Raw genomic sequence first — 12,035 nt, 5'->3', positions numbered from 1 at the left:
ATGGGAATTCCCAGCTGAGATTATATTCTCCACAGCAACGAAAGGATCAAGCAGCTACAGAGGCCCAGAATCCCACATTTGGATGAGAGGTGATGGGCCAGTTTGGGGGGAGGGGGTTTGCTTTCCACAGTCAAGAAGATGGATAGATCTTGAGAGACAATTCAGAATGCCATCTGTATTTTCTCCCTTTTTATTTCTACTTTTTATAAGTGGAACCGTTAATTGATTTGTTTTCCAGCAGCACCAATATAAATAGTACATAGTATTTTCCTCTTTATTCCTTTCTTTTTAAGCACACTCAGTTTATCCGGGAGCATAGCGTCTTCTTTTAAAGAAAAAACCATTCAGGAGGCTAAAATTATAAAACAGAAACACCGTGCATCACTGTTAACAAAAATCAACGGTAAATCGCCAATTTCTTCAGACAGAAAGGAAAGAGCGTCTACAGGTGAGTACGTCACTGAGATTCAAGCAATCCTGTACATTTTCTAGGAAGCAAATGCTACAGATAGATTTTTTTCTTTCCAAATGAATATCCTGACGATTGCAGTTTTAAATAACATGGAAATCTATTTAAGATAATAGATTTAATAAGCAACATAATAGTGAATGTTAACCAATGTTAATGAAAATTTTGTAGGTGATATGTAGAAGACAATACAGGTAGTCCTTGACTTACGACCACAGTTGATTCTAAAATTTCTGTTGCTAAGTGAGTCAGTTGTTAAATGAATTTTGTTCCATTTTACAATCTTTCCTATCACAGTTGTTAAATAAATCACTGCAGTTATTAAGTTAGTAACACGGTTATTGAGTGAATGTGGCGATCCCCCATTGACTTTTGCTTGTTAGAAGGTCGCAAAAGGTGATCATGTGACCCCGGGCCACTGCAACCGTCATAAATATGAGTCGGGTGCCAAGCATCTGAATCATGATCTCATGGACGCAGCAGTGGCTGTAAGTGTAAAAAATGATCATAGGTCACTTTTTTCAGTGCCGTTATAAGTTCGAATGATCACTAAAATAGTTGTAAGTCAAAGACTGCATATACAGTGTATTGACAAACCAACATTTCTGACTTTACGCAGAAAAAGAGGATTGTGGGTAAATCTTCCAAAATACATATTTGGGGTCAAGGTTAGAATTCTTGTAGTTTGATTTTCTTTCACCCAAGGATCTGAGCTGTGCAGAGCCATAAAATATCTCCACCCCTTTTACCTCCACCTCCACTAGATGTACTACATGGGGCTCATTCAAAAGTTTGATTCTGCTTATACCATGTGAGACTGATCTCCTAGTTCATGTGGGCTAGTGCCCTAGGGGGAAAATGTCAGGGAAGGACATTTCCTTGGAAGTTAGTTGATGGCAGCAGTCTTTACAAAACTACTATACCAAGACAGGACGTAGAACTGGAATGTGTAATACTTCCCAGTTCAATTTCTTGACATATTTCAGCTTTTTGAAACATTGCTTTATTCTGGAATTGCTTACTGTTCTGTAAATAGTTGGCATTCTGTTGCTTAATCTAATCAATGTACTGTTTGGCTGAGAGCACATTTCTGCATCCTTCAGTATGGATAGCAAATAGCTATCGGAGTTTTATGAAGTAAACTCTGTAATAATCTGTTTTTAAGCACTGAAAACAATCCAGTCTGGATCAGTCACTGAAAGCGACCTTTGACAAGGTTAGATTAAGTTAACATCTAAATTAAGAATTGAGAAAATGAAAAATAAGTAAAACTAATGTATGGTGCTCCCACATGTCCAGAGTTCCTTATAATTGAGCTGTAATACTTAACAATAACATTACAAGTTTACAATAGCGTGCCATGGGTAATGGATGGATGAACTGCTGCTCAGATTGAGAGAATTGAATTGCAGTGCAGAGAATTTAGTAAGACACATCAAGGATTTCCTGATTTCATTCTGCCTGTCCCATTTTTAGCATGCCTTCAGGGCTGGAGATATATGTATATCCATCATGCTCTTACCTTTCAAGATATGCAGCATTATGCAGAGCTGAGAAGTAAGATATAGTGAGGCAATGTGTCAGTGAAGATTCTCAGTTATCCCGATAGAGTTGTCAGGAAATTGAATGATGGCAACTGGACTCAAACCCAAAAGAAACGTCCAGTTGTTCATGATTCAACTTCCAGTTAGCGATGCTATGAAATTAAAGCTAAATGTAATAATCACCTTTCTGTCTTTACAAATCAATTTTATCCAAATTATAAATTAATTTCTATAATTTTCCAGCTTTTCTTCACTCAGAAAAGCGGAGGCCATCGCAAAAAGGTAATGTTTTCAGTATTGAGAAGAAATCAAAACAGGCTGCTCAGAGGTCAGCTGGTAAAGAAGCCGCTGCCTTGGCGGCCCAGGCAAGGAAGTTTGGAATAGCGGTTTTGCAACTGGACCTCATGCCTCTTCTAGCAGGTATTCTCCCCAGAGACAGGTAACAGGGAAAATGGGAATGTGATGAAGGAATATCAGGGAGAGAGATAAATACTTACAAGATGGCGGGCATAGCATCGTGATCCAAGCCCTACTCACCTGTACCTGTCAACAACAATAAAAGTTCCATGGCTGTGTCTTATCACCTGGGCAGATTTGGAACCCTGACCCCTGAGGATTAGGATAAAGATCAAGCAGCTTTTCTGAGAGAGGAATGATTGTGTGATTCCTTTTCATGATAAGATGCAAGATTTGAGTTGTGGGGCTGCCAAGACACTTTTTTTTTTACATGAAATGGGCAAAACTAGACAGTGTGAAACAGTTTCAACAAGGCTAATGTCAAGCAGGATTTCCTTGTGGTTGTTGTGAATTAAAGTGCAAACAGCCTTGCTGGTAAATCTCATGAAATTGCTAGTCTTAAAAAAAATGTCCAGCCTTTGTGTTCATTTACATAAGTTAGTAAAAGGGACGCGGTGGCTCAGTGGGTTAGGACGCTGAGCTTGTCGATCAGAAGGTCGGCAGTTTGGCAGGTCGAATCCCGAGTGCCGCGTAACAGAGTGAGCACCTGTTACTCATCCCAGCTTCTGCCAACCTAGCAGTTCGAAAGCACGTAAAAATGCAAGTAGAAAAATAGGGACCACTACGGTGGGAAGGTAACAGCGTTCCGTGCGCCTTTGGCATCTAGTCATGCTGGCCACATGACCACGGAGACGTCCTCGGACAAGCACTGGCTCTTCAGCTTTGAAACGGAGATGAGCACCGGCCCTTAGAGTCGGAAACGACTAGCACGCATGTGCGGGGGAACCTTTACCTTTACCTTTACATAAGTTAGTGTTCAACTTACATAATATTCTGGGCGGGGGGGGGGAGAGAAGAAGGGACTGATTCATATCATTTTATAAAACGTCCTGGTTTGTTTGGGCTTTTTTTTTACGGCCAAGTCTTCCTCAGGAAGGGCTATCCTCAGGACTGAAAAAGAGGCCAAGTGAGACCTCCTTTTTTATTGCAAATAAGTTTGCAAATTATATAGGCTGGAGTCCAGTGACAAGTACCTGCTTGATTTTCTGCCTCAGGTGTTGCCCAGTAAACAGTTTATTGCATCTTGAGGAAATCAAGTTTCCTGAATGAAATTCACTGATGAAGTTTGTAAAAGTCTGCCTGTATTTTATGTCTCTCTTCCAAGTTACTTCAAGGCTCATTGAATTCTAGTGCTGATTTGCAGACTCCCACTGCTGACGCCCCTTATTGTATCCAAGTGAGAAGCTTGGACAAATTAAAATAAAATGCCTTTTGGAACCTGGGCTGGTGCCTGCCCATCCCTGTACCTGAATCTGGGTGTTCTGATCTCTGACTGTGTAGTGATTTGGAGTCAGTCTAAATTGGAAACGTGGACACTTTACGGTAGTACTTTGCAGCGCTCTCTCTCTCTTTTAGAATTCCTTAGCACCAAAAGAGTATTATTAGACTGGTCATTACCATTTAATTTTTAGGCAATCAGTAAAACCTAGATGATATGGAAGCATGTTGTCTAAGCTTATCTCTTGGTTGATCCAAAACCATTTTAGTGGTTTTAGTTTTTTGCAGCCTTCCAAGCAAACAGAATAATTTTTTTGCAAGAGTCCACACACTGAGTATCCAAGGCTCTTTCAACATGAACAGTTCTATACTGTAGAGAATGTAATTCAACAACACATTTATTTGCTTGAACCTTTATTTTCTTGCAAATGTTCACCATAGTAATAGCTAATCAATAAGGAGCTGCTTGTGGACATGACCCAAACATATATGAAACCAGCATAGACACTGCTTTCAAAATGCACCTCAGTACGGAAGCCATATTTAGTTTTTACTGCATTTATTCTAAGAGTTTAAGAGTATTTCATTCATCTTTCAATATCTCCCTTCATCTGGGCAAAATTGTTTTCTTTTAAACAAAATATTTTCTAGAAATAATTATCTCCAGGTATTTTATTTAATCACCATAAAATACAAATATATCTTTTACATATACACAGCTGTTTGTTACCAATTGGCATGATATTACATGAATTCCAATTCTTGGACTACCTGCCATATTGTTGTACATTTCTTACCAAATACGTTTTGGTATTCATCTTTAATAAGAAGATTGCTAAGAATTATTCTTAGTACAGTAGGTCCCATCTATGGTGTATGCATTACTTGTCTGGTTCCAAGGAAAGTTTTTGACTGAAAACATTTGACTTCAATTAATCTATTGTTTCATATGCTTTCCCGCCTCCTCTCTTATTATTTCCTAGATTTTGGTGCTTTCTGAGTAACTTGGACTAGCACTAGCTGCATCTAACCTTTTAGAGACCGAGTGCCCAAACTGCAGCCGAAAACTCACTTATGTATCATCAGGTGCCAGATGGGCATGGCCCATTGGGTGGGCGTGGCTGCAGTGGTCACGGCAGACTGCGTGGGACTAAAAAGTTCAACCCATCAATTCTAACTTTGCGAGATCTTTTTTCCCCAGGAGAAGTTGAAATGGATTGATTGATTGAACCTTTTTTCCCCCCGCACATAGCGCCGGAGGCCTAAAGTGAAAAGACTTTATAAAACCCAGCTGAAGGCCTAGGACTGGGGCGATGGCGCACGTGCCCACAGAGAGGGCTCTGCGTGCCGCTTGTGGCACGCGTGCCATAGGCTCGCCACCACAGACCTAAGTAGTAAAAGTGAGAGCTACTGCAGTCCACTTATATTTTCAGCAGCAACAGGAATGTCTTGCTGCATTAGCATCAGCCTTTCAGTCAAGCCTAGCAGGTGGCTGTATTTGTGGCTAAGCAGGGTTGGCTCTAGTTAGTAATCAGTTGGGGTAACACTTGGGAATGACAAGGTACAGGAAGTCTGATGGGAAAACATCTTAGAGGCAGACAGAAACAACCCATTTTAGTGTTTTTGCAAAAAAAAATGTATATGGTCTTGTCCATAAAGACAGCAAGGATCAGGCTCAACCTAACAGACTGCGTTTTTTTATCTGAACACTTATAAATAATTCAGATCCTTCTCTCCATCTGCAGGTGAATACTATATAGCCAGTCGATGGGAAGAGAATTCCCCCAAACTTAATGAAGCATACTTAGGTTTTGCTATAGACAAACCTATTATGAGTGAGAAACACAAACATGACTTAAATCCACTGATTATTAAGATTAAGTCTGCAAAAAGTCTACCAAATACTCCTGTTCCAATTGCGGAGTTGCAGGTAATTCTTTTTGGTTCTATATCGTGATAATAGAGGGTATTTTGGGGCAAAACAATAACTTTTAAAGTGTCTTTTGTGTCTGGATTTGCAGAGTATTTATAAATAAATTTATACATTAATGTCCTGGAATGAAATGTAGGAAGCTTTAATTTTTCTAATGCACAGGGACTCACTGGGCTTCCTTACAGTAATTCTCTTGTAGGGGAAACCTTGACTATAGCTTTTGTAACACAAGGATCACTGTTGAAGGTTATTTTTCATTTGATTGTTTTTCAGTCTGATTCAAAAGAGCTTTGAATGAAGCATCTTTATCTTTTTTTTAATCACCCATCAAAGTATTCTCTCATTCTCCTTTCCTCTCTGTTCTGTGGCTCTGTCTCCAGATAAATTTATTTAGAAGGCTTTTATCTTTCATAAACATTCAATTCCTCTTTCTATATTTTTTCACTACAAGCCACTTCAATCCTTTGTAATGCTGCTATTATTATTGTTGTTTTGTTTCCACTTTATATCCTACTTGACCTAGGGTGGGGGAGGACTGCTCATTCTCCAATCCTCTCATATATAATCTCTGTATAATTACTACTGCAGTATGAAGGGTTATTCGTGCTTTCTAAGCTTGGTGGGCTTGGTGGTGTTCTTGCAGGTCCTTCATTACCCAAATTACATAACATCAACACTGCTAGTGATGTTTTGTTTTTTTTACAAACTAAACAGGACTAGCACTGATGGAAGTTACCTAATTTGGGTAATGAAACATCTTCAAGAAAACAACCAAGCTCAGGGAATGCCAAGAACCCCTCATTTCAACTCTGAGCTACAAATATTCTCCTTTATTGGTATCTCTCCGGTGTGTCCACACTAACTGCTAAGACTCTCACTCATGAAATTAGCATAGACATGAGGGCTCTTGCAACTGGCTGATGTTAGACATCAACCATTATCCATTATAGTGGGATGTCCTGAATTTTAAGTGCTGTAGAATTTCCTCTTGTTTGCCCTTCACAATTTAGATCTACAATGAGCAGAAATCTATTTTCACATTGTAATTCTGTTATTTTGCAGTCTTTTGATCCGATTGTGTTTTCAAGGTCCTTGTTGCTGATGAGGATAACAATTTTTCTACCATCTACTTGCTTAACTGTCAGCTGCTTGTTCTGTCTTCCAAAGTATTTATATCATTCATCCCTAATCATTCTCTCCACTAAAACAGATAAATCCCTGAAGATAAGAACAAAATATTCTCTTAAATCATTATTCCTTTAATTCATCATGAATTTACTTTTCTATTTGATTAATGTAAAGATTCTTTTGTTCCATATAAGAATAGCTAGCATCACACCTGAATCAGATGAAAAAGAAAACAAAAATGTATTGTTAACATACCAGTGACATCCCATTTCGGTTCCCAGTCTGACCTGGATTTAATAAATAGATACTATTAGTGTGTTAGATAAGACAGAAACGTGTGACTTAAGTGCTTAGCTTAATATTCTATCACCATGTGTGTCATGGCCTGGGACTCAGATAGAATCCAGAGAAGCTACTGTAGTTGAACCAATTGAATGCCAGAATCAGGGCACATTGAGCCAGGAATCATTTGAGGCACAATCAGAATAACCAGATGTTGATATACAGCTTCTAAGCACTTGTACTTGGAGAGTAGAGGAGCTCATAGCAAAGATGCTCAGTAAGGCTTCTTGCCAATCAAGGATATATGTGCTTTAGACACAGCTGGCTTCAGCCTTCTTTGAGAGGCAGCTTTGACTTAGTTTCCTTGTTGGAAACAATGGTCTGATTTCCTGTATCTGACCATGTTGTTGCCATCTGCTTTGTAAGCAATCTAAAACTCCCATCCTTGGAAAGGATGAGACATCTTGCTTGGCTCTCTCAATTTTGGATTGTTGATTATTCTACTATTTCTGTGGAAAGTGAAACTACCTTATCTTCAGAGATTGATTTATGTTCCTTTGATTGTTCATACTGAAGCAACTCAAGTTCCTAGCAACCATGTGTGTATGTTTGAAACCTGAAACAGGACATTATCTTCAGAAGTTGATATATCAAGTATCTTGCCTTTGTGAGATGTGAACGAACACAAGCTTTTTTTCAGTTGTTAGATTAGAGAACACCTTGTTTAGGTATGTGTGCTTGGAGTATTCTGCATGCAGCCATCCCTCTTGGACCATCATTGTTTTTCCCCCTACTTTAATTTATTTGATATTTTCTTTTTGATTGTCTTTTGACAATCAGTTATTTTGAAGTTGTTTTATTAGATGTCTGGAATATATTTGTATAGTAAATCAACTTAGAATCAACAAGTCATATTTATGCTAAACATTTATACTGTTACTTTGTCTTTTGTAGAGAACTTGCACTCCTGTTTACTGCAAATACACTTTCTACAATACGTGTCCCCATTATACAAAAGGTCGAGATCATGGAACTGATGTCTTCTTTAAAGATATCAATGTGATTCTTGTAGGAACAATAGACCCTGCAAAATTCAGTGAATACCTAAGAGGACCAGCCTTAGAAATTGAAGTTCATGACCGAGACAAGAAAATGGAAGATCCCAAGATGAAGCCATCTTTGTTTGGAGAGGAACCAGGAGACAGCAAGCTAAGTGACATAAGCACTGTCACTTCGAGATATATGGCCCAGAATTCCATTACAGCCAAAGGAAATATTTGTAGCCCATATGGAGTAGCTAAAATCAACTTGAACAATTTACTGCTAGGTGAAAGGACCTTGAATTTCTGTGCACCAATTCACAACTGCTCAATTCAAGATACATCCCAATACCATGGACAAAACACCAGCCCAGGGGCTAAGAAAACAGATGACTGTCAGGTTGTTCAATTTCCAACTGCGAATTATGTAAATGCTGAGTCATATCTTAAAGTGAGAGTTGAAATAAGTGTACCATTAGGTCCTGCAGAGGAAGAGGATACTGCTGCTGCTGCTGCTGCACATTGTCCATATGGCTGCATCATTTATCTTTTTGATTATAATAATACCTCATTCTTACACTATTTGATGCAGGAGATTACAAAAATTAATGCAGAGGCTTTCCTACTTGATTCCTATCCCATAGATACAACTCAAAAATCTCTTAATACTTTGAAACTGAATCACAAACTTTCCTTAGAAGAGATTTCTCGGCTAGATATTATTACTGGGTTTCACATAATTGACGGGTCCATTCACCTTCTTATCCTGGAAGGTTTCAGAAATAAAGCACTTAAGAGGATGTGGAATAAAAAAATTGATAGGTAATCAACACCATTTTACTGTTAAAAATTTTTTTCCTGCAGTTATCTACTTCTGAAGGTAGTTTACAAGATGTTACATCCTAACATAGTAATGGTGATAAAATTCAGAAGTGATGTCAAGAGTCCCTGGTGCTCCAAATGCTCAGCCTGTGAACATTTCATAGGTGACCCATTCCATAGATTTATAAACAGAAGTATTAGATTTTTCCCTCTTAAACTGTGGCTCAAGTGGGTCCTGATGTTTTTTAAAAATATTTGTGCATACTGAAACAGTATTTTGTTGTTGTTAGCTGCGAAGTTGCGTCCGATCCATTGCAACCCTATGAACAACGTTCCTCCAGGCCTTCCTGTCCTCTACCATCTTCTGGAGTCCATTTAAGCTCACGCCTACTGCTTCAGTGACTCCATCCAGCCACCTCATTCTCTGTCGTCCCCTTCTTCTATTGCCCTCAATCTTTCCCAGCATTAGGCTCTTCTCCAGTGAGTCCTTCCTTCTCATTAAGTGGCCAAAGTATTTGAGTTTTAGCTTCAGGATTTGGCCTTAAAGAGCAGTCAGGGTTGATCTCCTCTAGGACTGACCAGTTTGATCGCCTGGCAGTCCAAGGGACTTGCAGGAGTCTTCTCCAGCACCATAGTTCAAAGGCTTCAATTCTTTGGCGCTCAGCCTTTTTTATGGTCCAACTTTCACTGCCATACATTGCAACTGGGAAGACCATAGCCTTGACTGTATGCACTTTTGTTGACAGGGTGATGTCTCTGCTTTTTAGTGTGCTGTCTAGATTTGCTATGGCTTTCCTCCCAAGGAGCAAACATCTTTAAATTTCTTGGCTACAGTCCCCATTTGCAGTGATCTTGGAGCCCAGGAAAATAAAATCTGTCACTACCTCCATTTCTTCCCCATCTATATGCCAGGAAATGAGAGGGCCGGATGTCATGATCTTGGTTTTCTTAATGTTTAGTTTCAACCCAACTTTTGCACTCTCCTTCTTCACTCGCAACAAGAGGCTCTTTAGTTCTTCTTCACTTTCTGCCATTAGAGTGGTATCATCTGCATATCTTAGGTTGTTGATATTTCATCTGGCAATCTTAATTCCAACTTTTGATTCATCTAGCCCTGCCTTTCTCATGATGTGTTCTGCATATAAGTTAAATAGGCAGGGCAACAGTATACAGCCTTGCCGGACTCCTTTCCCAATTTTGAACCAATCAGTGGTTCCGTGTCCAGTTCTCACTGTTGCTTCTTGGCCCACATATAGGTTTCTCAAGAGACAAGATGGTCTGGTACGCCCATCACTTTAAGAACTTGCCACAGTTTGTTATGATCCACACAATCAAAGGCTTTAGCATAGTCAATGAAGCAGAAGTAGATGTTTTTCTGGAACTCTCTAGCTTTCTCCATGATCCAGCGTATGTTGGCAATTTGATCTCTAGTTCCTCTGCCTCTTCGAAATCCTGCCTGTACTTCTGGTAGTTCTCGATCCACGTACTGCTGGAGTCTAGCTTGTAGGATTTTAAGCATAACTTTACTAGCATGAAAAATGAGTGCAATGGTGCGATAGTTTGAACATTCTTTGGCACTGCCTTTCTTTGGAATTGGAATGTAAACTGATCTTTTCCAATCCTGTGGCCACTGTTGAGTTTTCCAAATTTGCTGGCAAATTGAATGTTAGCACTTTTACTGCATCATCTTTTAAGATTTTGAATAGCTCATCTGGAATACTGTCACCTCCACTAGCTTTGTTGTTGCTCAGTTTTTCTAAGGCCCACTTCACTTCACATTTTAGGATGTCTGGTTTGAGGTCAGTGACCACCTCATTGTGATTATCAGGGATGTTAAACTCATACCTGTATAGTTCTTCTGTGTAATTTTGCCACCTCTTCTTAATTTCTTCTGCCTTTGTTAGGTCCCTGCCATTTTGGTCCTTTATCATGCCCATTTTTGCATTAAACGTACTCTTCATCTCTCCAATTTTCTTGAAAAGATCTCTGGTCCTCCCTATTCTATTGTTTTCTTCTATTTCTTTGCACTGTTCATTTAAGAAGGCATTCTGATCTCTTCTAGCTATTCTCTGGAATTCTGCATTCAGTTGGGCGTATCTTTCTTTTTCTCCCTTGCCTTTCACTTCCCTCCTTTCCTCAGCTATTTGCAAAGCTTCCTCAGACAGCCATTTTGCTTTCTTGCATTTCTTTTTCTTTGGGATGGTTTTGGTTGCTACCTCTTGTACAATGTTGCGAACCTCTGTCCATAGTTCTTCAGGCACTCTGTCTATCAGATCTAATTCCTTAAATCTCTTTGTCACCTCTACTGTATATTCAACAGGGATATAATTTAATTCATACCTGAGTGGCCTAGTGCTTTTTCCTACTTTCTTCAGTTTAAGCCTAAACTTTGCAATGAGAAACTCATGGTCTGAGCCACAGTCAGCTCCTGGTCTTGTTTTTACTGACTGTATAGAGCTTCTCCATCTTTGGCTGCAGAGCATATAGTCAATCTGATTTCTGTGTTGACCGTCTGGTGATGTCCATGTGTAGAGCCATCTCTTGGGTTGTTGGAAAAGAGTGCTATGACCATCGTATTCTCTTGACAAAATTCTATCAGCCTGTGCCCTGCTTCATTTTGTACTCCAAGGCCAAACCTGCCTGTTATTCTGGTTATCTTTTGGCTTCCTACTTTAGCATTCCAATCCCCCATGATGATAAGGACATCATTTTTGGTGTTCTATAAGGTGCTGTAGGGCTTCATAGAACTGGTCAATTTCATCCTCTTCAGCACTGGTGGTTGGGGCATAGACTTGGACTACTGTGATATTGAATGTTTTGTCTTGGATTCGAACTGAGATCATTCTGAGGATTGTATCCCAGTATTGCTTTTCCTATTCTTTTATTATGAAGGCTACTCCATTTCTTCTGAGGGATTCTTGCCCGCAGTAGTATACCTGATGGTCATCTGAATTAAATTCACCCATTCCTGTCCATTTTAGTTCGCTGATACCTAAGATGTTGATGTTCAGTCTTGTCATCTCTTATTTGACCACATCCAGCTTTCCTTGATTCATGGATCTTACATTCCAGGTTCCTGTGGA

At 39.4% G+C, this 12,035-nt stretch overlaps 1 protein-coding gene across 1 annotated transcript in view; it reads left to right on the top strand.

The window, feature by feature from the left end:
• The first annotated feature begins 409 nt into the window (after positions 1-409).
• CFAP92 (cilia and flagella associated protein 92 (putative)) overlaps positions 410-12,035 on the top strand; it is a 32,549-nt gene continuing 20,923 nt past the window's right edge. The window contains exons 1-3 of the mRNA XM_083351716.1: positions 410-448; positions 2,257-2,433; positions 8,163-8,530. Coding sequence (XP_083207842.1) covers positions 8,484-8,530 — 47 coding nt within the window. The 5' untranslated portion in view covers positions 410-448; positions 2,257-2,433; positions 8,163-8,483. The remainder of the gene's footprint in view (positions 449-2,256; positions 2,434-8,162; positions 8,531-12,035) is intronic.

Source organism: Vipera ursinii (assembly GCF_947247035.1).
Source record: "Vipera ursinii genome assembly, chromosome: 2".
Taxonomy (NCBI): Eukaryota; Metazoa; Chordata; class Lepidosauria; order Squamata; family Viperidae; genus Vipera; species Vipera ursinii.
Note: the sequence above shows the minus strand (reverse complement) of the source record. Positions and strands in the feature narration are given on the sequence as shown.